This window comes from Solanum lycopersicum, chromosome 4 (genome assembly GCF_036512215.1).
Source record: "Solanum lycopersicum chromosome 4, SLM_r2.1".
Taxonomy (NCBI): Eukaryota; Viridiplantae; Streptophyta; class Magnoliopsida; order Solanales; family Solanaceae; genus Solanum; species Solanum lycopersicum.
Window position 1 is genome coordinate 6646142 of NC_090803.1, and position 27991 is coordinate 6674132.

At 36.4% G+C, this 27991-nt stretch overlaps 1 protein-coding gene across 3 annotated transcripts; it reads left to right on the forward strand.

Moving 5' to 3' along the window:
• Positions 1 to 400: 400 nt before the first annotated feature.
• Positions 401 to 27984, forward strand: LOC101244763 (insulin-degrading enzyme-like 1, peroxisomal). Of its 3 annotated transcripts, XM_004236564.5 has the most exons (26): positions 401 to 897; positions 996 to 1071; positions 1804 to 1871; positions 6613 to 6704; positions 6777 to 6850; positions 6961 to 7004; positions 7587 to 7638; positions 8492 to 8614; positions 8699 to 8811; positions 9590 to 9752; positions 10214 to 10306; positions 10488 to 10573; positions 15750 to 15836; positions 20211 to 20314; positions 21260 to 21362; positions 21480 to 21575; positions 21654 to 21843; positions 22015 to 22076; positions 22360 to 22464; positions 23603 to 23804; positions 23888 to 24096; positions 24840 to 24964; positions 25081 to 25132; positions 25230 to 25316; positions 26631 to 26753; positions 27412 to 27984. In XM_004236564.5, exons 1-26 carry the CDS (start codon positions 769 to 771, stop codon positions 27679 to 27681), a joined length of 2928 nt encoding a protein of 975 aa, XP_004236612.1. In that variant the 5' UTR covers positions 401 to 768; the 3' UTR covers positions 27682 to 27984. The 3 variants fall into 3 exon arrangements, 2 of the variants coding, with proteins under 2 accessions (XP_004236612.1, XP_069153134.1); XM_069297033.1 differs by having other exon boundaries at positions 21480 to 21843; XR_011220567.1 differs by lacking the exon at positions 24840 to 24964 and having other exon boundaries at positions 21480 to 21843.
• Positions 27985 to 27991: the final 7 nt, after the last annotated feature.

The following is a 27991-nucleotide window of genomic DNA, read 5'->3' on the forward strand; positions in this document are numbered from 1 at the left end:
TTGCCTCTACCTTCCCGCAACATATATGTATATATGTGTGTATATATATATATATAATTTTTTTCAATTTTATTATATAAATAATATAATTTTTCATCGATAAAATCTTTTCAACCCTATTTGACTTCAACTACCTATCACTAACATAATACTAAGTAACTCTATCCATTCCTTTTTCTTTTTTCTTTAATTAGCGGATGACTTGCCTAAGGATTGAGAATTGAGGGATGACTTTTCACCCTCATGGACCACACACTATAGTAACCTTGTTTGTCCAATTTTGCGACCTATCACATTCTTAAACCAAATGCCAAGTCTTCCATTACTTGATTAAAAAGTCAAGTATTTACCGTTAATAAAGTGAGTTGAAATATCGTAAAATTTTGCACAATTCTTTTTATTTAATTTAGATGTAATTAGTTATTGCTCATAAATTATAGGAGATTAACAAAAAAGAAAAAGAAAACAAGATGACTAGGCATAGACTTGGACCCTTGTCAATTTTCCCTCCCTGAGGACTTTATTCAACATTTACGGGCTGAATTTGCACACTTTATAACATGCATGACTAAACAAGACTGTCTCCATCAATATTACGGAAATTTCTCTACAAGTGCAGGTTTTATTGATGCAAGTTGAGATTTTGAACTTACCCTTTACTTTCATTTGTTGTATTTCGGTGATTCTTGAAATACCCATTTGGGATTTTGGACTTAAATCGTGTTTTTTGAGCTATTGAGATTTGGGGTTGTTAAACTTTGCGAGAAAATGGCTGTGGGCAAAGCAGATGAACCTGTAGAGATCTTTAAGGCTCGTTCTGATAAGAGGGAGTACAGAAGAATAGTTCTTCAGAACTCTCTTGAAGTTCTACTAATCACTGATCCTGAAACAGACAAGGTTAGTTGTTTTTGTGATTTTTTTTAATTTCAGAAATTTTATGAATTTTATTGAGTTGGGTTGTTTTACAAATGTATTTTTGTATGTTGTTGGATCAGTGTGCTGCTTCTATGGAGGTGTCAGTGGGGTATTACAGTGATCCTAAGGGTCTTGAAGGCCTTGCTCATTTTCTTGGTAAGTAAGCTAGTGCATGACTCTAGGTCTTGAAGCAAGGACTAAGCTGCTTTTTTGGTTTCTGTTAATGATTGTGGTGTCCGGGCCAGCTTGCGCGTAACCGTATACCTGTTACCTCCCACCAGCTCAACTATTGGTGTTTATCTTGATGTAACTGGTAAAGTTGTTCTCACGTGGCCAAAAGGTCATGAGTTCAAGCGGTGGAAAGTGGAAACAACCTCTTGCAGAAATGCAGGGTAATACTGCGTAGAATAGACCCTTGTGGTCCAGCCCTTCACTAGACCTTGCATGAGCTTAGTGTACCCGGATCCCCTTTTTAAAAAAAATTCTACTGTTTCGTTTCTCCAATATTTTCACTATTGTATCTACTGTATTTCCTTTCCTACTGATTTTGATATGCTTGTTTTGAGATGAGGTTTTAGAAACAACCTCTCTACCTTCTCTAGACCCCACCTGAGTGACTACAGTGGGTATGATGTTTCCTGTAGCTTTGATTCTATGCACCAGTATTCTGCCAACATGGAAGGTGGTGAATCTTGGAGGGGTGGGAATTTTAACTTCTCTTAATGTGCAGCTGATGTGTTTTTGGTTAATTTCATGATCTTATTTCTTTGGTTTTTGTGAGTTAATTGCACCCTTTGTAAGTTATTCCATTCTACTGTATGCTACTTTAGTTTCACTTTCTTCCATGAGGCAAAAGTGCACACTGATTCATAATGTTTTAAACTGCAGAACATATGCTGTTTTATGCAAGTGAGAAGTATCCTGTGGAGAATAGTTACTCAAAATACATCACCCAGGTATCTTCTTTTATCCTATTAACAATTATGATTTACTTTTCCCTACTCATGTGAAATAGCTTCCCTTCTTCCCACCGTTTGCAATCTATCTTCTCTTCAGGACTTTTTGAGAGCTGATTATTGTCTGTGTTCTTATTTTTTATGTTGGGATACAACTTTGATCGTTTTTAGGGGTTCTTCTATTGAGCTTCGATGGTGATAAATGGTGGTAGTTTCACTATCTGCATATTCTTCAGTCGTTAACTTGCTAATTCAAGGTGACTTCTCCTCCCCGAAATTTGAGGGGAAGGTTAGAATGTGTTGAGAAGTCATCACCAACTTAATATCCAAGACACGTCGAAGATGAATCTAAAATATGCAGGAGTTGTAAAGAAATGAAGATCTCTAGAATGAGTGTTCTAGAGAGAGAAGTCTAGAAATATTCTAGAAAGGGAAGTTCTAGAAATAAGTAGTTGGGGGAACAATTTAGAATAGAGAAGAAATACCTTTAGTTAGATTCTTGCATCACCAGTTCACCACCTAAAACATAGACGTGGTTCATTTGAGATGTGTGTGTGCTCAAGTAAATATTGAGTGCTCAAGCAAGTAAGCAAGCAAGAAGAGAGTGATCGGGAGAAAAATAAGAGAACAAAGAGAGTTGCTAGAGTGTGAGGGCAAGAAAAATTGAGTGTAAGTATTATAAGATCGAAGCGGGTCTTTACCTTGCAATAATAAAATTCAAGTTATGAATAATGGTGCAAAATAATTATTAACAGAATGTTAATATGAAATATCGTCTCACATCTGAAGCAAGTATTGTGTGTATTCAATAAACTATTTACAGGAATTTGTGGTGTAACTCACTTCACCTTCCCTTGTCAAAAAATAATAAATTGTGGCGAAAGTCATGGTAAATCCATGGCTGCAAAATAAATTGTGGCGAAAGTCACTGGCCTGATGCACTGCTGCAATCTCTTCTCTTATTTTTCATGTAGAAGCTGAGCCCCAATAACTGAAGACATTGGGAATGCATAGACAACTTGCGGGCTAGGAGGTTATAGATGATTTATGCAAATACACATAATATATTCTTAAGATGTGGGACAATATATCCAATCTGACATTCCAACATCAAGCAAGCAACTATACTCTAGTACCAAATCAGTTATGATCGGCCTTATGAACCTCTACATTATTCCTCTCTGTTCAGATCTACTATATTCCTATACAGTGTTTTGGAAGGCGAGAGGCGACAAAAAGCGATGAGGGCCCATTTCACTGAGGTGAGAAGTGATGTGCTTGTTTTTCGAAGTGAAGCGTCAATTAATACAAAAAGATAAGTATTAATTTTTCATCTATAATTAACCAAAAACTCAATAGCAATAGCATATTAGGCAAAATTATTTAAGTTATTATGCAACTAAATCCGAATAAATGCTAAAAGAAAAAACTGAGCAAAAATGCAGAAGAAGAGGATAAAATCATAAAACAGAGGATGAAAGAAGAAAGAAGTTGACTGATTTTAGTTGCTGGAAAGCAGAGGAGAAAGAAGAAAGGAAGAAGTACCTGAACTCTAGCTTTGACTTGCCTCATCTAAACGAAAAACAGAGATTGCTGCTGGACAGAGAAAGAAGGAGAGAGAAGTTGCGCAGGGTAGTCCGAGTCTGACCAAAAAAACCTAGCTCTCAAATTGTAATTAAAATTGAAGCTTCGCCTCACAAATGCTTTTCTGATCACTTCTTGCCTCTAGGAAAAAGGCACTGATTGTATGCTTCACCTCTCCTCATGCTTAAGCGCTAAGCCGAGCGCCTTTCACAATATTGTGCCAACACGAAATAGTTTTCCTTATTCTAACAAATTATAAGGCATGTAATCTTTGCATGTACATAATATACCATTGCCTCAACCTAAATTCAGAATACTGAACACTATGTACTTCATTTTCCTAGTAGTAATGACACAACCATATCAATAGCTAGGTAATCAATGAACAAAACACACTTCTTATTGGAGAATCGGCAATTCAAAGTTCTACTATAAGGGATCAAATTAGAATCTCTAAGATCTTGGCAATGATCCAATCAAATCAATATTAACTTGTTCTTGATTATGTTTTATGATAAACTATGTTTTTGCAAATGATGTAGTTTTGATTAATGAGACACGCAACGGAGTTAACTCTAAGTTAGACGTTTGGAGACAGACCCTTGACTTTAATCGCTTGAGGTTGAGCATGATCAAGATGCAGAAGTTAATAGTCATTTATTCCTTCATTGCAAAGTAGCTACAAGCTTATGGAACATGATTCTTGGTCGTCTTGGTGTATGCTGGGTAATTCCAAAGTCCACTAAGGACTCAACAGCTGAAAGGAGATAGGAAGAAGGGAGTCTAACTGAAGATTGGTGGGAGTTAATCCCGGCCTGCATCTGGTGGTCCCTATGGAAAGAAAGGAATGGAAGATGCTTTGAGGATAAGAGGAACAACATCCAGAAAATTAAAATGAATAGTCTTAGTCTTTTGTATTTTTGGTGTAAACAAGATATGATGGGGGATATAGAACTTTATGCAGACTTTATAGGTAATTTGTAATCTCCCGTAGGGTAGTTTGATATGCTCTGATGAGATTGTAAGTGACCTATGCTCATCATTTATTTGATGATGAGCCTTTTGTGAATACACCGTTACCTTTATCTCAAAAAAAAAGAAAAGATTGAGCTTGATCAAGACTGAATACTTGGTGCAAGTTCAGTGACGTGACACATGAGGCTGATGCGAAAGCGAGACTTAATTCACAGATCATCCAAAAGAGAGGTAGTTTCAAGCATCTTGGGTCAATTATCGAGGGAAATGGAGAGTTCGACAAGGATGTCACTCACCATGTTGGTGCTAGGTAAATGAAATGGAGGCTCACATCTGGAGTCTTGTGCGATAAGATGGTGTCACATAGACTTAAAGGCAAGTTGTACAGTTTGGTTGTTAGACCACTTATGTTGTATTGGTGCAGAGTTTTGGTCAATCGAGAATTCTCGCATTCAGAAGATGAAAGTGGCGGAGATGATGATTTTGCAATGAATGTGTCGATATACCAGGAGAGATGAGTTAGAAATAAGGATATCCGAGACAAGTTGGGGGTGACTTGTGGGAAGCGAGGTTGAGATGGTTCGGGTATGTCACTAGGAGATGCATGGATGTCCCCGTGCAGAGGTGTAAGAGGTTGTTTATGGATGGATTCAGGAGAGGGAGAGGGAGAGGTACATCAAAGAAGTACTAGAAGAGGTAATTCGATAGGATATGACATAGTTGCAGCTTACTGAAGACATGACCTTAGATAGAAAAGTGTGGAGGACACAAATTAGGGTAAAGATTAGTAGGTAGGAGTGCGTCCATGATGGTAGGTCGGAGTGCTTTGTCTTGTTGCCCTTACTAGTAGTCATAGGACTATTCTTGTAGTTTTTTGTTCTTCAATTTCTATGACTATCTATTTGTGTAGTTTGTTTATAAGATTATTTTGTTGTAGTACTATTCTGGTCCTTTCTGTTGTTTTTGTTACTATCTATTGTCAATGGTGTTTTCATTATGTCTTTTCCTAGATTGTTTTTGCCTTGAGGCAGGGGTTTATCGTAAACAACCTCTCTACCTCATCTCCTAGGTAGAGGTTAGGTTTGTTATACCCTCCCCAGATCCCACTGTGTGGGACTACACTGGGTATGGTGTTGTTGATATACTAGGTTACCTATAAAAAATGTACTACAATACTGGGTAAAAATCAAATAGGAAATCACCAATGGCCAAAGGGGTAGCAGTTGACATCAAATACATGTTGTATGCAACTGTGTTTTACTTCTTCTCTTTTGCTAATAGATGCACACAGTTTGTTGAGCATGTAAATTTATAATAATTATGGTGGTAGAAGAAGAAATTATCAAGTAATTGTTGGAGTATATTTGCGGCACTACCAACTTGGTCCTGAATGTGTTTCATTCGGACTGTAAGTTTCTAGTTATTTCTCCAGTATTCAATAAAATGTCAGTTATATGAAATCTTCACTATGATGTCCTAGCTTAATTTGGATTTTAAACCAGTGAGAAGAGGAGGTTATATTTTTTGAGGATAAGAGGAGGTTATATATTGATGAACTGCCTTTGTCCCATTTTACATTTTATATGAAATTCTCTGTTTTAGGTTGTCTTGGAAAAGATTAACAAATTGCTTCTGAAAACTACGTTTTCGTTTCTTTTTTAGCTTCACTCTCTTCGCACTAGTCCTTGTTTATCTTTAAATGTTATTTGGCAATTGTAACTCTACGAATGCCTAGCAATGAGGTAAAATAGTTGTTGTGATGTAAAAATTGTTTGGACATTTGAAGAAGATGAACATGAGGTCTAAACATATGAGTTGTCTCTTAGATATGAAGACATCCTTTGTCATAATTCAATAGGCCAAATAAATAGTCGACCGCTAAAGTTTCCACACCACTTACCACCGCCCAAGAGAACCACCATGGCCAATTGGATGTGACTGGTTTCTTTGTATTCATGACAATGGGGGAGGGTGTAGGAAAATGAGTGTAGCTTGGTGTTAAGCAAGTGTTTTTGCTTTTGTTGTCAGCAAAAACAATCAACAAACAATTCTTTAAAAAAGAAGAAGAAAGAATAGCTACTATAGCTTTTACATCTAAATGAATGAAGTTTTGTATGCATTTCCCTTGAGGTAACTGTCTTATAGAGTTTGATTTTCTTCTCATTCTTGATTATTGATTCAGCACGGAGGTTCCACCAATGCCTTTACATCTTCTGAGCGCACCAACTTTTACTTCGATATCAATGCAGATTGTTTTGAAGAAGCATTGGACAGGTATGGAATTAATTCTCCTTATAATCTTTGAAAGAGTATCTATCAAATGTCTTATGGTGTTTCATTATATAGATTTGCGCAGTTTTTTGTCAAACCATTGATGTCACCTGATGCCACAACAAGGGAAATAAAAGCTGTTGACTCTGGTTAGGCTTCATAATTTATGCATGTTGATGCATTCAGTCCCGTAAACATTAACAACTGCTGATTGCTCTTTCTTGTATTGTGCCCGTGGCAACTTGCTGAGTCATTTCAGAGAACCAAAACAACCTATTATCTGATGGTCACAGACTGTACCAGGTATTTATATGGACTCATAAGCCAGCTTTAGGCTTCCTTTGGTACTTGTGATGATTCCTTGATGACAAAGATAGATGAAGTAGAAATGTGTGATCTCATCTGTTCAAAGATTAAACTATTAGAGAGGGGATATTGTCATTTTTCTTTAGGTCTTCACACACCCTTATGTGTAAGAGCATGATTCTATCATTAGGGACAAATTATTCTTCTAGTGGATGGCGGTTTGATTGGAGTGCAGGACTTCTTGCCTACTCAGATACCATATTGAATTGTGTGATCACATGTCTAACAACTTAAGTTATTGGTGAGGGACCTTTTCATTTATTTAGTTTAGATCTGCAACAATGTATAGGATTACCTGGTCCTTTATCCTCAATAAGGATATGCTGAATATTGTTCTAAGATCTTTTGATTTCTGAACTTGTTCCAATGCTACGACTGTTTCTCTTATCTTGTGTATCTTGAGATTGTACGCTTGTTACATACCTGTTAGAGCCGTGTTGTTTACACTTCCAAATTTTTGTTTTTATATCTTTTGGAGTAAAGAACACCCTTCATTATTTTGCATTACTTTCTGTGCAGCTTCAGAAACATCTGAGCTCAAAAGATCATCCATACCACAAATTTGGCACAGGTTTGTCATTCTATGTGCAATCTCTTCCATTTGACTCGACTACATGGCTTGCAATCTAATTTTGGCTTACCTTAAATCCCTGTTTAGCTAACTTGTCTAGTGTCTACTGCTGCACCTTTCTCTGATTTGTCCTTTTCAGAACATCAATGCTGTAAATGCAGTATCTTTGGGTTTCGGATAAGCCCGAGTCTTGGACTAATTTTACTTTAACACTTCTTTTGAATAAATTATTTTATAGACAAAAAGAAGTCTTACGCTTTCAACACTAGTAGGCCCTCTGTCTGTTATTCCCCTGCTTTACGATACTATAAGATACAACATTATGAGGATTGTGTGATTTCTTTATTTCCCCACATAACTAAAAGGAACTATACTTTTGGGTTAGGTCGTGGAGTTTACAGATCCATTTTAGTGCGATTTATTGTGAATAAATTTTCTATCTTATTGATAAAAAGAAAAGTTCAGTTGAAATATTTCACTCCTTCGTTTCAATTAATTCATCATTTGGCCATCAAAAATAAATATTTCACTAATAGCCTATATTTCTATCATCGATATTGAAACTACTTGCCTGGCCAATCAAACAAGCATTAAGAACTCCCTATATTCTCTGTTTCTCTTCTAGAACTGAGAGCACCGCTACATTTCCTTCTTCTTTGCTGCAAACTCTCAGTAACATTGACAATTTTGTCATTATCTGTAGGTCGTATTACCAGTATCATCTTTTGGGCTTTAGTGGCTTTGCCATAGCTTTCGTGATATTACCTTTCTGTATTGGAGAGAATAGGAGGTTACTCTATCTCTGTTGCACATTGTTTCTTTTGACATTTAGAAACATTTGATTCTTGCACAGGTAATTGGGATACCCTGGAGGTGCAGCCAAAAGCAAGAGGCTTGAATACAAGGCAGGAGCTTCTCAAATTTTATAAAGAAAATTATTCAGCCAACTTAATGCATTTGGTTGTTTATGCAAAAGGTAGCTGGTGATTTCCCTTTTCTTCCCTATAAATTATTACTGTGGAAAAGCATCTATGCTAATTTTCTCTTTTGAAACACTCAGATTGCCTTGATAAAACTCAGACACTGGTACAGGGCATATTCCAAGAAGTTCCAAATACCAATAGAAGTTACTCCCCTGTTACTGATCAGCCTTGCAAATCAGAACATCTTCAGGTGCTCAAATAGGTGTAGAGGTCATAAATTTGTTACAAAAGTTAAAAAATATAAGGGCTATGTTCTAGTGAATCTCTTTTCTCTTGCCCCTTTTGTGTTGGCTGGATTGGAAGGTGCTTTTTTAGTGGTAGAAAGATTAGCGGCAAGACAAGGAAGGGAGAACGTGTTTATGATATGGGGTCTTATGATTGATAATTTTTACTATGCTTATGATTTATCAGATAGATTTTGGAATTTGTGAGAAATGAATGGTTTTTCCTATACACGCATTTGATTTTATCTGCACCGTGGTTTCAGAGGAGAGAGCTAAACTTCTGATTGTTTCCTACCACCACTTATCATCCTTCGCGATCTAGCTTAATTGGCTTTGGTAGACAACACATGAAAGAAACTGTGAGCCCTTTCCTTGTCTCCATGTGCTTGTGATGCAATAAGATGTCACCTAAGTTTAACAAGTCACTCAATTATCATATATTATATACTCGGCACTGAGTTGACATATCAGATATATTCTGTACGTTTTTTGATAGACGTTCCTGCTGGATTATTCCAAGACCTGCTACTCCTTAATCTCATAGAGAAGTCTTATTGATGAAGCGTGAATTATGCCAAATTTTCTAGGAGTGCGTTGAAACTTCCCAGTTTCATTTTTCATTTTGGGTAGGGGTGTCAGAAATGCGCTAGTAATCTACGTTCTTCTCTCTTCTATTGCATTATCTTCATTATTACAAAGACATGGTTGTCCTCTGCCTATGATTCTTTACTCTTTGTTACACAGATTCTAGTCAGAGCTGTTCCAATAAAACAAGGTCATAGTTTGAGGCTTGAGTGGCCAATAATTCCAGACTTAGCTCATTACAAGGAAGGGCCTTCACTCTATTTGAGTCACTTGATTGGACATGAAGGAGAAGGATCCTTGTTTTATGTCTTAAAGAAGTTAGGTGAGTTCTCAACATAATTGTTAGAAATTCTGATTCTATTTCACCAGAGATTTGTTATGAGGCACTTATGGAGCCCTTGAGTTCTATTGCAATAATATGCGAAAATAGTGAAAACACACAAGTGTGTTGCTTACAAGCAGATCTTTTGAGTGGTTGAGATATTTTTTCATTAATTCTATCCAAAGTAACCTTGCAGGAGGCTGCGTATAGTATGCAATCAACAATAACTATTGCTCGAAAGAACGAAAATGTTTTTTATCTACCATGATAAGTAGCGAGAGGATTGATGTAATGTTAATTACATCTGATAATCCAACCTCTCTCTCTCTCTCTCTCTCTCTCTCTATTATTCTGGAAGTGGGGCACACGTTGAAGTTAGAATTCCTTGTTAGTTGTCAGGACTCGACTCTCCATACTGTTTCTAAGTACTCAGTGCTGTTTATCTCTGCAAATCATTGCAGGTTGGGCAACAAGCTTATCGGCTGGAGAGTCAGGCGGCGGTCATCACTTCTCCTTTTTTGAAGTTTATATTAGTCTGACTGATGCTGGGCATGGTTAGTTTCCTCATCTCCACCCCCCCCCCCCCCCCAAAAAAAAAAAAAAAACCCCCCGCACTCCCTTATGTGGAGAGTAAATTAATGGAAATGTGTTTGTCGTGACCCTCCATTTTTTCTGGACTTTACCTTCTGTCGGGAAGTCTACTACACTGACCATCATGTCTCAATAATATTTCAGACCATTTTGAGGATGTTGTGGCACTGGTCTTCAAATATATTCACCTTCTGCAACAAGCTGGTGCCCGCAAATGGATATTTGATGAGGTTGTTGCACTTAATTTTGTATCAAACACAAAAGTGTTCATTGTTGTTTACAGCAGAACAATAAATCTTCAAGGTTAGAGGAAGATTTATTGATGAAACATAGGAAACATACATAGCAAATTAAAATTTCCTCAGCGATCTCTGCCTTTTCCTTTAATTCAATCCTCATATGTTCCTCAAAATTGGCTTCACTTTAAAGTGCATCCAGAAGTAAATGTGTTGGGGAGAAGAATCACAGAGTTACTTGTCATGTCACAATTAGCTTTTGTTCCCAATTTATAAATCTAAAGAGAGCATGATAACACACAGAATCTACAGAAGGAGAGGATTTACTTTATGTAGTAGGTGTTAGTTCTGTAAGATTCTACTGAATCTGTAAGACCTCTCTTGTTTGAAGTTTATACGGGCATGTTATCTGAAATATATGGAGCTAAGTGGGTGATACCCGGGAATCTGCAGCAAGCTTGATCAGCTAGCCGGGACAGGGACCAAGGAAATTTAGAGACAGAATTGGAGAAAATACCTTAGTGTATGTTGGGCCGTTCAAATAGAAAAAACTCAGATATTTTGAGGGAAAAGGTGAACCCATATCATATGTAAAGCCTAGATAATGTCAAAATGTGTACTTCTGGTTCTTGTGTAGAGTGAACTCACCTATGTAAGTTTCTCATAGCCAATGTAGAGAATGGATGATGGTTGTCATAGATTGACAATTGTGCATAGTCAAATATTTATAAATCTTCATAGTAATGATGTGTTGGGACATCTTCTTCTGGGCACACACTCCCTAATTTCTCTTAAAAGGATAATTATTAAGTAATGACATGATATGTGACTAAATAGAGTGAAATGAATATATCATTTATAGTGTGGGAATGAAGCGTAATTATTATTGCTGTTTTTTGTGTGGTACGATACTGGGATGAATATTGTAATAGATTCCATTCTGGAAATTATGGACTCCTGTCACATCTAAAAAAAATCAAAATTCAGACTTTTGTGCATCCTCAGTACCTCCTTGGTGCTGTTTTGTGTATAGTAAAATTATCTAATGTTCATGTAAAACTTAATATATGAAGAATGTGTATGGTTTAAGTAGAACATGTACCAAGTGAGTACCCACAACTTATGCACTAAATTGCTTCTTGAAGACGTAGATTATGGGGGCTGTGAGTTGTCTGAACTTTCCCTATCAGTGCTCAATACTACTCCCAATATATATACGCATATATATACATACATACATATATATATATATACATACATACATACATATATGTATATATACATACATACATACATATATATGTGTATATATATACATATATATGTATGTATGTATGTATATATATATATCTATACACTCTGAACTGTCTTTGAAACTCATTTTTCATTTAGAAAACAAGGTTTCTCTTTACTCAATGAAAAATACATTCTGGGTTGATTTTTCTCAGAAAGTCTACTCCTTTTCTTCATGTAAAAATGAACATTTGGGAAATACATAGTTCCCTTACTCTTTCTCAAACTATTCTTTACTTCCTCAAAACTCAGTTTAAACAATAATATTTTGTTTAAAAGATTCTCTATAAGAATTCAATAGAAACTCAAGAATAGGGTTCATGCTGAAAAATAGACATGAACAATCTGGTCAATAATCACAATACACAATGTACAACAATTCAATAATTAAAATTAGGAATTCAATAATCCATAACTCAAGAACTTAGAACTCAATATCAACTCATCTGAATACTGAAATCTAGAATAGAATCCTAAGTTTTCGTTTACTAATTTGAACGTAGATGTAGGACGTGAGGAAGAACTAGTCCAACACTGTGATAGTCTTGCATACTGGGAAGAACAGTCTTTGGCAAAATAGATGAAATTTGAAGAACGTTTGAAACCCTAGTTTTCTCCTCTTGAATCCTTGCTCTAAGTTTTTGAAGTGTTAAAGAACGTAACAAAAAGTTTTAACACTGTTTAGACCCTTAATTAGGTGAAAAAGGGTCGTGTTTAGGCTTAGAAGGGGTGGGAAACCTCTCTTTAAAAACTGACAAAAACTGTCCACGGGACTATCTATGGTTTGTGGTTTGATCTAGATCCCATCCGTGGAATTGATATTGAATTTTTAAGGCTCAAAAGTCCATTTACAAGTCCAAACGACAACTAGTAGTAATTCTTACGGCCCGTCGGTTGGATCCGTAGGCTTTGGGTCCCAAAAGTTGACTCCCAACACTCTACTGATGACTTGATAGGACGAATCGTTGTTCAACCTATAGCCTGTTGGTTGGAGCCTTAGTTTGCAGACTCAGAAATCTCTGATATGACAGTCTTTGGTAAAACGATCATCACTTTTTACTCCAAACATGAAATGAGGCAAACTTGATGACATTGGAAATAAGACTCAAAGACCTTTAATTTGGTAGGTCATAGGCCACCTAATTCATTATGTACGGGGAGATATGATCGTTTGAAGATGACCTAAATAAATCTTATGTCAAAACTTATTCGGCAATGAAGCTTTAAGGGGTTCTTGTGACCCAAGTCATATTCAAAAATCATTCCTACACTAAAGAATTGACCTTAACACAGTAAAATTAAGAATCACTCAGTACAACCTTATACTCAAATGAAGAATGCTTCAAGTTTTGACTTATAAATTGTCGGGGTGTTACAGAGAGAAACTTAGCAAACTGGAAAAGTCAATACTTATCCTGGGGAAAGACTTGCTATGATCAAAAGTGTGCTGAATGCCTTACCAACATGCATGATGTCTGTTTTCCTGGCACCACCTGGTGTAATCAATAGAATAGAGGTAGTCAGAAAAACCTTCTTTTGGCAAGGAATAAAGATAAGAGGAAGTATCATCTTGTCAAATGGGAAGAAATGAACATAAGCAAGAAGATTGGGGGAGTGGGCATCAGAAACATGAAGTTTCTAAACCAAAGCCTTCTGATGAAGTGGTTATGGAAATTTGCATCTGCTAAGAACTCATTGCAGAAGGAAGTGATTGCTGCAAAATATGGAATGAGGGATCAGTGGATGACAACAGAGTTAGCCTCTCCATATGGGTCTAGTGTATGGAGATCTATCAGTGATCTATGGGATCTGGTGCTAGAAAGATCATACTGTAAGGTGGGAATTGGCAGAAAGGTGGCTTTTTGGATGGACAAATGGTGTGGACAATTTTCACTTAGCCAAAGGTTTCCTGACCTCTACAACCATATGTCAAATGCAACAAGCAACTGTAGCAGAATAATGGAATGATTAAGGGTGGAATTTGCACTTCAAGAGAAACTTAATGATTGGGAGATGTGTGGAGTAGCAGAGTTTTTTTTCACCCTAGCACAATTTAGTAACCTGTCTAAGGAAGAGGATTCACTGGTATGGAATGTGGGGAGCGAAGGGTATTTTACTGTTAACTCAGCATATGAAGATCTCAGCACAGTTGGCATTGAGGAAGTAGAATGGCCTTGGAAGATGATATGGAAAACTAAGATAGCCTATAAAGTAGACTATTTTACTTGGTTGTTAGCTAAGGAGGCAGTTTTGACATATGAGAACTTGAACAAGAGAGGTTTTCACCTGTGTTCCATCCAGGTGCTTTTTGTGTGAAGAGCAAGGGGAGACAGCCGACAATCTCTTCTTACACTGCAAGTGGACAAACCAGCTGTGGCAAATGTTCACCAATATGAGAGAGATCAAATGGGTGAATCAGGAAGCATCAAAGTGGTTTTGAAGTGCTGGAATAGGATTTGAAATGCAGGAAGAAAGGAGGAGAGATGTAATATTGTCCCATCATGTATATGGTGGACAGTATGGCTAGAGAAGAACCAGAGATGTTTTGAAGGAAAGCGGAGCAACAATACCAAGATTTCAGCTTAATTATTTAGCTCTGTATTATTTTTGGTGTAAAGAAGTAGTCTTAGATTGCTCAGAAGTAATCAACACAACTTGGTAGCTAAATACAACACTTTTGGAGGGGAACTACACTTTTGAGGAAGTATACCTGTGGATAAATATAGACTAACGGTTACTTTTATTTTAAAAAAGAAAGAGAAAAAGAGAGAGATAAGCAAAAAAAATCTGCTGAAAATGACAAACTCCTAAAGTCTAGAAAGTACAATGTAATCAAAATTCAAATAGAACTCCTACATATTAGATCTAACTAGTTGATATGGTGTAAATAGTTCCTTAGTTTCTTGTGTATTGATTTCTATTATTGTTTCTTGTTCCTTGAACTTCGACTATTATATTATTTTGTTGTAGTTACTGTCTTGTTACTAGATTTTGTTGTAGTTACTATCTGTTATTTCTTGTACTGCTATTATTTATTTTTCTCGACTGCTTTGGACTATATTCGTGGGTGGGGTGGGGTGGGGGGCTATCGGAAACAACCCCTCTACCTGGGAGAGGTAAGGTCTGCATACACTCTACCGTCCCCGGCCCCACATTGTGGAATCATGCTAGGTATGATGTTGTATAGATTCCAAGTCATTGTAGGTATTTTGAGATAATTTTCTTCCATGTGATTTTAGGTTCACCTTTATCTCCTTTCAACATCTTCAATTACCATAGTTTCACATCTTCAAACTGTTGCATTTAGGAGTCAGCATAGGACATGACCAAACTGTCTCAAAATTCAAATCGAGAGATCAATAATCTAGTTGCATAAAAGCTCTAACGTTTATGAAAGTTTTAAATGATTTTGTGTGTGTATGTGAAAAAATAGGTACATATGTGTGGAGATACAAATATTTGCTAGCCAACTAGTTTGCACCTATATTTTGACTCCATTGGATGATTGGTTTGCATTGAATTTAAAGAGAAGCATAACTGGTCAATTGTGGGCACACAGCAAAGCATTGATATAATAAGACTGCTTTTGTTCTTGATCAAAAAGAAAAAGAAAAAAACTGCATTGTTTTATAGATAATTTGCCATATAGTATTGAAATGAAATGGTTCATAATAGAGTGGAAGGCATTCAAAGGATTTATATAGCTGTCCCTACTAGTTAGGGATTGAGATATGGTTTAATGATTGAATAGGAAGTTTTCAACTTCTTGTATTTATTTATTTACATTTTTTGTTTGATGAATTGGCTTAATAGTTAGATGTACAAATGTTCGTTCTTTAGTCAAAGTTTCTAGCTCACATATATTCTAAACATGCAGCTTTCTGCTATATCTGAAACGAATTTCCATTATCAAGACAAGAGTTCTCCCATCGGTTATGTGGTATATGTTGCGTCGAACATGCAGGTACATTCACAATTGTATTCCTGCATTTGGTGTCAATTCATTTTTATGGACGTTTTTGGCGTACTCACTGATTCTTTTTATCTTGTTTTTTTCTTCATGCAACTGATATTTTATGAAAAAACAGAATGCTAGAACCAAAAATAGCTCTAGAAGTATAGATTTTTTACAATTCCATCACATATCCAACTCCTAAAATGATAGATGTTCAATGGCGAACAATCGAGTGATGGGCATACTTCCATTGCTATACATAGGAAGTAACAAGTGATGTCAAATATTCTTCTTGTTCTCAAATCTTTTGCAATTTTTCCATATTAAAACGCAAGTTCGCTGGAGCTTAAGAAACTCAAAATGCAGACTAAGGGAACTGTTTTCTTGCCCTCCTCAACATGACATTATCAAAAGGCTTGACAGTGAAATTTCCTTGCTGATTGCATTGCCACGTGAATATAGCTAGCAGCGCAAACTTTGTGCTGATGAACATTGTGTTACCATTAAAACTTGTTACTAATTCCCGATATATAATGCTGATTTAAATGAAATCCCACTTTGGATGTGCACGGGCATTCAAAGGTATTTACTAATGTTTTGGGTCACTCCTCCATAAGGTGTTCTTTTGGATCATCAGTTACCTGTTCATGTTATTTGAGTCAACTTCTGGAATGCCTTTTGTGACACTCATACTAAAATCTGTGTCTGAATCTTAAATTTGGTTTACCGTTGCATGAGACTGTTGAGCTATATAAAGTCCACATATGATATGCAATGCTTATAAAAGCTTGGGTCACCCCACTCACTGCTTTAAGGCTTTGAGTTGAATATTTAGATTCTTTCATATATCATCTAGCAGAATAATCTTAGTCCTTCAACTCAGCCATCTTCTTCTCTTGTACTCGTTTGTCCTTATGATCGCCAATCCCAAAAGTTTCTGTTGACTCTGGGCCGCTCCATTTTACCACCTCCCTAATCATTCTTTTTTCCCTCATGGTAGAAATGACAGATGTCAACGGTTCAAATCCCATTCTCTACATACAAGAATGTTATCTATCGGAAATAATTATGTAGCGCACAGAGGTAGGGGTAAGGTCTGCATACATCCTACCTTCCCCAGGCTCCACTTGTGTGATTATACTGGGTATGTTGTTGTTGTTGGTGGTGGTGGTGGTGGTGGTGGAGATGACGAAGAGCTTCTGGAAAGTGGTTGGCATTGCTATTTCCCTACCAGTGTTATCTCAAAATGTACTCCTCTCCCCCCTCTACCTTAGATTTTATGTGCTATCAGAATTTCTCCATCCTCCAATGATTTTCTTCCATAAAGCAGCTTCATATGAAGTTAATATGCCAGTATATCTAGAGGTATTTAACTCCCAATTCCTCCATCCCCATTTAGAAAGTAACCTTCTCTAATTATGACAATGTGAATAAATCTCTTCCTTCCTATTCCACAGAAAATTCAAGAATTCAGAACTGCTAATGAAAATGGGGTCAGATAAATAGTATAGTAAGCAAAATCATATGAAAAGAAGGGGGGTGAGAGTTTCTTGTCTATTATTATTGTTGGCTTAGTGAAGAAAGGCATAAGTTAGGTTATTAAATTAGAGAGTACACTCGATTAAGGTTATCTTTCCTTCTTCTGACAGAGTGCCCTAGTGAACCTTATCGACAACAAGGTTTCATTGTTAAATCTTCATGAGCGGACCTCGTTTGCCAGAAGATCACTGCCTTTGCCTGCTACCACCCTTGTCATGTCCTCCACTTCCTGAATCTATTCCAGAGGAAAGAGTTCACCCTTGCAAACATTAATTGTCAAACCAGAGATTGCCTGAAACCATAATAACGAAGAAGTAAACATATTGTTAATGGAACCTTCTTCAAAAAAATCTGAAGGGTAAGCTAGTGAGTATCCTTTTTTAGCTTTTTCTGCTGTGAAAAATATAAGAAAAAATATTATTGAATTGTTATTGTGTCTACATTATTACATTGAGACCCTATTTATAGACCCTAGAATACAATCCTTTACCAAGTAGGATACTATTTAGTATTCCTGTTTCTATTCTAATAGGATTGTATAAACCTATTCCTATTCCAATAGGATTGTATAAACTTATTCCTATTCTAACACTCCCCTCAAGCTAGTGCATACAATTCATGTACCTAGCTTGTTACAAATGTAATTAACACGAGGACCAATGAGGGGTTTGGTGAGATATCTGCAAGTTAATCAGTCGACTTCATAAAATTGACAATCAATCTCAATGTGTTTGTCTTCTCATTAAATATTGGATTTGATGCATAATGTCAACAAACACAGATAAATTCTAGTGTTGAACTTTCCAAACCAAACCTGCAATATTGGTTCAGACCATAGAGTGATTCACATAATCGACATACAAGGCTACTAAACTCCCCCTGAACAACGACGTGCTCAAAACCTAGTATAAAGTATATGGATCATGTTGGAATCAATAAACGAGTCGATATTAAACAAGTCACCGAGAAACTGGTTGAAACATGCTCATATGTCGAGGTATTAGATTTGATAGCTAAAAGTGGTCACAATCTAAGAAATAAAATTATATAGGTAGGGTCGAAATGATGTCACGATCTAACTAGAGAATGGAAATTATATAGGATAGTTCGAATTTATGAAACGACCCTATTGAAAGAGAAATAATATGGGTAGGGTTGGAATGATAACATAGACCTACACAAATCAGATTTGAGGAGTTATCGGAAAGATGAATGGAACTATGCAAATCAAATCTGAGTCACTGAAAGGACACATGATGCTATGACACTCAGATATGAGAAAATAGTTTGGAAAATTACATGGCACTACACAAATTAAATATGAAAAGTGATTCGAAGAGATGTACGGTGCTACGCAAATCAGATATGCAAAAAAAAAGGGTAGTCATTGGAAGGATGGCTCGATGCTACACAAATTATATATGAAAAAGTATTCACTAGAATGATGGCACAATGCTACACAAATTTAATATGAAAAAGTAGTCGGTGGATGATGGCACGATGCTACAAAAATTAAATATGAAAAAGTAGTCACTGGAATGATGGCATGGTGCTACATAAATTAGATATAAGAAATTAGTCACCCGAATGATACACAGTGAGACAACTTTTGCTAACATAATCTTAGCAAGAGGGGAGGCATATATGGATAATAGCCGCTCGCCGGCTGCGGAAGCTCTTTGATTGTTTACCAAGATCATAAAGACCCGTCTCACTCGATGTTGGGGCCCCCCAAATCAAAATTGTCCACGCAGCAGATGTTAAGCACTGGACATTGAGATGGGGTGTTAAAGAATGTCAAATAGTCCCACATCAGTAATTAATGAGATGGGTGGAATCCTTAGAAGGCTTGGGAAATCCTCCTCCCTTTGATCTAGCTTTTGGGGTGTGAGTTAGGTGTAAGACCTAATTCAACATCTGCAATAGAGGAGATTTCCATTGGACTAGTTAAAAGACTTAGATAGCACCGGGTTTACGTAAGAAAAAGTTCATGTACAGAAAAGAAATTAGATTAGTCATTGCACTAGAGCGTCCAGGAACCTCCTGCTTCGGGGCCATCTCCTTTTTTACCAGTCGAGTTGCCCTGTCAACCCTTTATGGCGCTTGCTTCTTAGCTAAAACTCATAGAGCGCAAACATCATAAATGAGAACTAAACATAGTATGACTGCCTAGCGCACGGGGAATGAATTAGCTATTTCACTCGAGAGAGAAATTGTTGAGTGAGTGATCCGGCCTCTAGCACTTCATTGATGGATATGTCACATGTCTTCAAAAAACCCGACCTCAGTAGAAAACGAATGGCAAAGCTCTCATTTACACTAGCATAGAGTTAGCCGATGCTTATTCCCTAGATACCATCATTGCTTCTTCTCTGGAGAAAGAAGTTCACAACTCATGGGCCTTCTACCTCCGATTGAATAGCGAGTCAATCATAATCCATATTTCGTATTTGAATAGGTACTACCAATCCATTTTAACTGAATTTTTCATCAACGTCAAAGCAAAGAACTATGTTTCTTTCCTTCGAAGCTCCAGGATGAAGATACTATTTTTACGAAAAATTGTTTAAAAAAATTAAGTCATGTTTGCAAAACCCCTTTGATTGGCAAGTTGATTCTTGTCTTGATCAGAACATCTTTCAGTCTAAGGCATCTGTCTTCACAGATTCTCTCAATCTTTCTCTTATTCTCATAGTGTAGATAGTTGAGATAACTTGATATGATTGTGGTCAGGTATACACTCTATAAATTCATTTTATACACCAGTTTCCCATTCTAATAATGATTTTTTTATGGACTTATCAAAAGAATATTAACTGTGTATATTTGAATCATTTTTTCCAGCTTTACCCGCCAATAGATTGGTTGGTTGGGTCATCTTTACCTTCAAAGTTCAGTCCAGACATTATTGAAGCAGTTCTAACTGATCTCACACCACAAAATGTCAGGTGAGTTGGCCTCCACATAGACAATTATATATTTTGAACTATTGTTTATGCAAATGGGTACATGCATTACTCAGCTTCTCGCTGATTTCAAAATCCAATCCTTACAATATCTTTTTGACTATGTTTTTCTAATCAAGCTTTTTACTATGTCCATTGGATGACATTGGAAGTCCAATGCTCTAGTCCTGATAGTGGTGGGTTCAATTTTAACTATTGCTGCATAGAAGTCAGGTTCTCATGACTTCTAATGAAGACAATTGTTTTGTGTCATGGACTTGGCTTTGGTTCGATTCATGGCTTTGACATGACAAGAACACGGTACAGTTGAGGAATTCATTTTGGACAGGATCATAGTTTGTTGGGTACTCCTTCAGGGAACATAGAGAAAGTGAAGAAACAGAATGACTGTGAATGACAAGCAAAAAGGTCTGCTTATGCAATTGTGTTTCCTCCTTTTTCTTTCGGTAGAGCGGAGCAGGATGGAAAATGTTAATTGGGTGAAGAGGAAGGGACTGATGGTATCTGTTGTCAGTGGCTCAGACTCTTGTAGGCATTTTGTGTTCTCTTACTGCTGTTGGGCTCATTTAACATGAAAAAAGGCTCATATAACACCGAAGGTCATTATACAATCATTGGGACTTTAATACTTATGAACCGCTTTTCTTGATGAAAAGTGAGATCGTTTTGCGCTGCCAAACTATTACATCATTAAACATCATAAAATCATGGCAAAATATTTCCTAGTCATTCCTCTGGATCCATGGCAGTTATCTGGATAATACGGATAAACATAAATATAGAAATTGTGTTGGAATTTCTGGCATCAGATAGTGTGTTCAACATGTATCCTTTGCATAAATAGTACTGAATTATGAGGTGTCATATATCATTACACTGTAGCTAAATCTTTCAGGAGTTCCTCTCACAAATAAGTATTTCCAACAGAATCTTTTGGGTTTCAACAAATTTTGACGGTAATACAGACTCAATGGAGCCTTGGTATGAAACTGCATATTCATTGGAGAAAATAACAAGCTCCGTGATTGAGGTACGCAGTCAGTTATCTGTAAATACTGATGCTTTTTATTTGGTGAATATTTGGCATTGAAATATTGCTCAAGTCCAAATATTGACTGGTACGATGACACTTCTTTGAATGTGATAGCAATGGATGGAGAAGGCTCCTGATGGAAATTTGCATCTACCTGTTCCGAATATGTTTATTCCTACCGATTTGTCCATTAAAACTGTCTCAAACAAGGTATTACTAACAATGAAACCTCATTTTCTCGTGCTTTCACTTAATAAAATTCCTGAAATGTTTTCCCCTTCAATACAGATGAATTTTCCGGTGTTGTTAAGGAAATCCCCTTACTCAAGGTTATGGTACAAGCCGGATACATTATTCTCCATGCCAAAGGGCTACTGTATAATAGATTTCATCTGTCCCCAATCTAGAAGTTCACCTGAATCAGCTGTTCTTACCTGCATTTTCGTATGGTTGCTGAAGGACTATCTAAATGAATATGGCAAGTAACGAAGACTAAGATATCATGTTCCTTTATATGTTAACCTTTGTGAAAATGTGCAAGGACCTAACAATCAAAAAAAATTCCAAGGACCTTTTGACAGTTGAAATACTGATCAATTAGTTACTGAAAAATTCGCTTAACTCAGCTAATCGACTTTCCATCTTTCAGCCTACGATGCTGAGATTGCTGGTCTCGGTTATTGGATAAGTGGTCACTGTAGTGGTTTCGAGGTATTTATCTTGCACATGCATCATCATCATGAATGGAATTCTCTAAGCAATAATACAATTTCTCAAAGTTAATCTTCACAAAACTGTCTCCTAACTTCCGTGTTTTCAATTTAAAGAAGAACATAATAATTTTGTTGGAATGTCGTGAAGTTTTTGTTTCTTGGTTGTACTTTGGGGAAGCCTTATGCTCATTCCGCTTAAGATTATTGTCATTTTTTCCTATCCCATGTGCAATCACTTTTTAGATATTGTACCCTCCCACTTTGATTTTCTTCCCTTTCAGGTTACTGTATCTGGATATAATCATAAAATGAGGATCTTACTAGAAAAGGTTATTGATAGGATTACCAATTTCAAAGTTGAGCCTGACAGATTCTTTGTTATCAAGGTAAGGGTCTATTGTCATCCCTTACAATTTCTTTTAAGTCTTATCATTCAAGCGGATACACTGATTGAAGACCAGATTGTTTGATGGTAATTGCTGCATCTAATTGTATCTGAAATGAATTGCTCCTGTCAGGGATTCACGAGTGTGCTAAATCTCGGCCTGCTTTAAATAGTGGGCCACATTTTTACATAAGATTGCAAGGATCTAGGCCTGCTTAAGATATGTACAACATTTTCACTTTTGATTTGAGGAACTTGAACTCTGTTTAGACATTTCATATTCATATCATGGGGTTAGGCATATTATCTCCATATTCTTTACTTGATATGGACATTCAGCTTGTATTGTCAACAGTTACATCAAAGAGTGCATTCTTGGCTTGCTTCGCACAAATATGTCTCAATACTGTTTCCATTTTTGGCTGGTTTGCCAAAAATTATTTCCTGTTTAATTAGTTTGTTGTGTGTTTGTATATTAAAGAAAAACCAACATGGAGCAATATTTACTCTAATTCTGATCTTTGTAACTGCAACTGAATGATTCAGCCACTACATTTCCCAGCCTTCATTGCTTACAATAATTTTAGTATATTGTCATGACAAAAGACTAGCATTACTTGATTTGTGTTACCCCTCCAAAAAAGGGACTTCTACTGTTTGAAAAACTCTCGTATTGATATGGTCTTAAACTTATGACTCTTACAACATTTGTGGTCTCTTCAGTATTATATTAAACTCTACATTTAGGTATTCAGAAACAAAAAAGCTAAATGAAATGCATGATAGCTTCTTTATGATTTTGGGCAAAGCATACTTTTTGGGTTAAATATAGCATATAGTGCCTAATCTTTTCATAGTGCCTAATATGCTTAACTTGACATGATTTAGTAAATAATGATGTAGTAATCCTTGAATGGTAAAAGACGTAGGTTGAGAAAGAAGGATAACGTGAGGCAGTAATAACAGTAAGGAGGCAGATTTTAGTTACCCCATATACCTTATTGTAAGTCCAGGAATATTAAACATAGAGTAAATTAGATAAGGAAAATGGAACAATTGTGATTGCAGTTTGCTAACATTTCCAATCCAAAGCCGTGGACTGATATTCCTTCTCACGGAGTCGTTTTTATCTTATGAAGGAGTTGTTCTCAAAGCAATATCAAAACATCAAGTTTCAACAGCCATACGAGCAAGCTTTGTACTACTGTTCATTAATACTTAGGGAACACTCATGGTCATGGGATGATGAATGTGAAGCTCTTACTAATCTTGAAATTGATGACCTTGTTAAATTTTATCCTCTGCTTCTATCAAGGACATTTCTGGAGTGTTATTTAGCAGGTTCTTTTTTCTTCCCTACTAGACTTCTCTAGGATTTTTGTCAGCTGTGTAGCATATTCACCCTTTTGATTATCCCTCTTCAGGAAACATCGACTCAAAGGAAGCAGTTTCAATGATCCAGCACGTTGAAGATGCCTTGTACAAGGGTTCCCAGCCTCTATCTCGGGCCCTTTTTGCGTCTGAGCATTCGTCAAGTAGAATTATAAATCTTGAAGAGAGCAAGAATTATTTCTATGCTGCAGAGGGCCTAAATACATCTGATGAAAATTCTGCTCTTGTCCACTACATTCAGGTACATGTGAAGTTACAACTTTTGTTCTTTTTTTTCAATGTCTTTTTTTAGTAGTATCATATATATGACTGGATGCCCCATGGGAAAAGTCATATTCTTCTGCAAAGGCTTTTTTTTGTACCTCCTTACAACAACATATCCAGTGTAATCACATAAGTGCAGTTTGGGGAGGTTTGGGTGTATGCGGACCTTAAGTCTAATTGTCTACCTTTACCCATTATACCCCTTATATATGGGGTTTCCCTTTTGTTTAGCAATAAACTCCTACTTGTATGGAACAAGTATTGTTAGAACCGTTAAAGAGAAAAAGCAAGAATCGAATGATCAAAACTGGTTGGAGCTTTTAAAGAATTCAAAACCTAAAATGTCTATAATGCACAATCAATTTATCTTTTTCGAAATTTGGCCATTCTACTGACTTGTGGCTAGACAAATAATTTGTATGTATTTAAGCTCTCAAAAGTTCACAATGAGCAGAATGCAAAATCTTTCTATTGAACAACTTTATCCTGCTGGATATCTTATCTTTATAAGTTGGCTCTATATGAGTCCTAAGTTGCACAGACTCTTCACTTTCGATGCCGCACCCGTGCCGAATTCTCCAAAAATACACTACTTTTGGAGAATCCGACAAGCACCCGTTGACATTTGGAAGAGTCCGAGCAACATAGTATGAGTCTGGCCGTCTTTCTTAAGTTGGCTGTTTGGAAGGATCTGATACCAAAGCAAACTAAAATATGCAGGTGCATTCAGATGAATACATCAAGAATGTAAAACTGCAGCTATTTGCTCTGATAGCCAAACAACCAGCTTTCGACCAGCTTAGATCTGTTGAGCAGCTTGGTTACATCACATCACTTTCACGGACGTATGCCAACACTTCTCATTTTAATACTCTGTGAATGTCTCAACTCTTGTGACATGTGGCACATCTATTAAATTTTATTTCACTGCTGAAACCAATGTAATGTGGTTAAACTGTAGGAGTGATGCTGGTGTTCGTGGACTGCAGCTTATAGTTCAATCATCGGTCAAGGTAAACACATCATATCTTCTGTATGTAAGCCAGCGAAGAAATATTACAAAAATCCTTTTACTTCAGTTTGAGAGACTAATGGTTAGCCACAATACAGGATCCTAGATATATCGAGTCGCGATTCCAGGCATTTCTTAAGACGTTGGAAACTCAGCTTCATGACATGTCAGATGATGAGTTTAAGGTCAATTATTGAACCTCCTTTTGAGATTTTCATTCAGAATAGGTACCATTTTCAGGGTTCAAATCTCCAGAAGGTAAAAACAAAAATTGGATAATTTCTTCTCATCTGCTTGAGCCTTGGTAGGCAGAGTCCAGTACTAGGGGTTTTAACCAAACTAAGCCATTATATAAAGCCATTCATCAAAATAATATGTTTTTCTAAAATTTTACAAAACTAGTATAAACGTATTCCACAGTAACGTTTTAGGATATATTTTATTTTTTAAAAGTTGATGGCGTCAGATTGATATACGTTACTCAAAGTAATGTTTTACTCATAAAACGTTACTCACAGTAACATTTTAGGAGTAAAACGTTACAGAAAATAACGTTTTAAAAGTAAAATGTTACTTATAGTAACGTATATCAACCTAATGCTGTTAGTTTTTAAAAAATAAAATATACCCTAAAACGTTACCGTGAAATACGTTTATACTAGTTTTGTAAAATTTTAGAAAAATATATTACTTTGGTAAATTGTTTTATATAATGACTTAGTTTGATTAAAAATTCCCAGTACTAGTCTAGTTGCAGACAAGCTGAATTGGCCACTGCTATTATAAAAAGAACTATACCAGAAGAACAACAATAACACAATGGCATCATTGTGACAACTCTCAGGAAAGTAATATTACCAGAAGTATCTACACGGAAATATCTTAAGATGAAGATCATAAATACCCAGAATAATGGTAAAAAGTTTGAGAGGGTAGGCAAAGTCAATATGAAAAATATTTGCTATCATGAGGAACGCGGTTTTTACAAGGCAGCATAAATTGTGACACTTCAATCAGTAAAAATTAGAGGTGTGCTTAGTTTGAATACTGTTTGATATTGTCATTACATCTTCATCAGATGCGCTCAGTAACCCTGCAAGAGAAATTTATTTGGCCGACTGTTCTTGTACTTAACAATCATTTGCTGCTTTTGCTGAGGATAGAATGTGATGTATCTGCTATCCTGATCTTCTGGTACTCAGAAAATTGATAAGTCCATGTGGCTTCATATGTTATGTTCTTTCAATGCCTTTCTTCTATTAGCATCACTGGTCCAAAGGGCAGGTCACAGACCGACTTCTTGGTCATCAAAAAAAAATAAAAAATAAGAATAATAACAATAAACCCGGTCAGTAACAAACCAATAAAGTCAAAATCAAATGATGGTGCTGAATAAATTGTTAGGTTGATGTGAAGCTTATTTATTATTTCCACTTGTCTGCAATCTTATATATTTTGCCTCATCCTCTAAGATTTTGATTTTATCATATACAATGCAGAAAAAAGTCAATGCTCTTATTGATATTAAGCTTGAGAAGTTTAAAAACTTACCGGAGGAAACCAATTTTTTCTGGTGGGAAATTTCTAGTGGCACCCTCAAATTTGATAGAATTGAAAATGAGGTATGGTTTTCTTTTATTCATATGCCATTTTTTATTTCCATGAATTGAATTGACAGGTAAAAGGAGATTACTGTATGTCTTTCCTTCTCCCTTTCCGGGAGGCGGAGGATAATTGGCATGGGTGGTAGCTGTTTGGCACCTTTGGGTCAAACTAAAGGGATACAAAGAAAGAACTCTTCCAAGTCTTTCTTACGAAATGTTGACTCATTGAGGAATATAATTCTTGATTTCTTCCCATCGACCTAAGCCTTGGTAGGGGAAGGTGTTGGTGGATAGTCAAAGTGCACGAAAGTAGGCACGAATACCTCTATTGTAGAAAAATATTCTTGCTTTCTGAAATGCTGAATAAACCAGTAAAAGGTACTATGGCTCACTGTTCCCTGAAAGTTAATAATCTTCCTTTTTTTAGTTTCTGGGAGTTCATAAGGTACTATTTGGCAGGCTTTATTTAAGCTGAGGGTCTATAGGAAACAACCTCTCTATCTCTACGAGGTAGGGGTAAGGTCAATGTACACTCTATCCTCCCTAGACCACAGTAGTGAGATTCCACTGGGTACTGGATATGTTGTTGAGAGTTCACAAGGTAGGATAATTGCCTCATGGACGTACTTTCTCTCTGAAACAAGCATTTAAACTGACTTATATTTTCATGAATCAGGTTGCAGCACTGAAGCAGATAACTAAAACGGACCTGATCGATTTCTTTAATGAATATGTGAACGTTGGCGCTCCTAAACGGAAGTCATTAAGCTTACAAGTCTTTGGAAGCTCACATTTTTCTGAATTTAAGTCAGAGAAAGTCGATCCAGCTGAACCAAATGTCGTCCAGATTGAAGATATATTCTGTTTCAGGAGATCTCGCCCTCTTCACCATTCATTGAAGGGAGACTTGGTCCATTTGAAAGCTCATGATATTGATCATCAATGAAGTTTACAGTACAGGAAAAAAAAACCCAAGAGATGGAGATATTTAGTTGAACACTGTATTCTGAAGTGACTTGTTCACTATAGACATAGCTGTTACTCATTGTACAGTGCAAATATAAACTGTTAAAAAGGAAATTAAACAAGCTGTTTTGCTTCAGAGACCGGGGTTCAAATCCCCGACAAAGTAAAAACACTAGGTGATTTTTTCCGTTGTTAAAAGGGAAATGAAAGGAACCCTTCTTATTATAGCAGATTGGAGATATTTGGATCATTAGAGTATCATTCTGTCTTTGCTTTTTTCAAATTCTTGT

Coding starts and splice junctions, on each gene's coding strand:
- LOC101244763 (XM_069297033.1), top strand. CDS start 769: ATGGCTGTGGGCAAAGCAGATGAACCTGTAGAGATCTTTAAGGCTCGT. Junction 21,363..21,479: donor TAACAAGCTCCGTGATTGAG/GTACGCAGTCAG, acceptor TGAATGTGATAG/CAATGGATGGAGAAGGCTCC. Junction 23,805..23,887: donor TCTGGAGTGTTATTTAGCAG/GTTCTTTTTTCT, acceptor ATCCCTCTTCAG/GAAACATCGACTCAAAGGAA.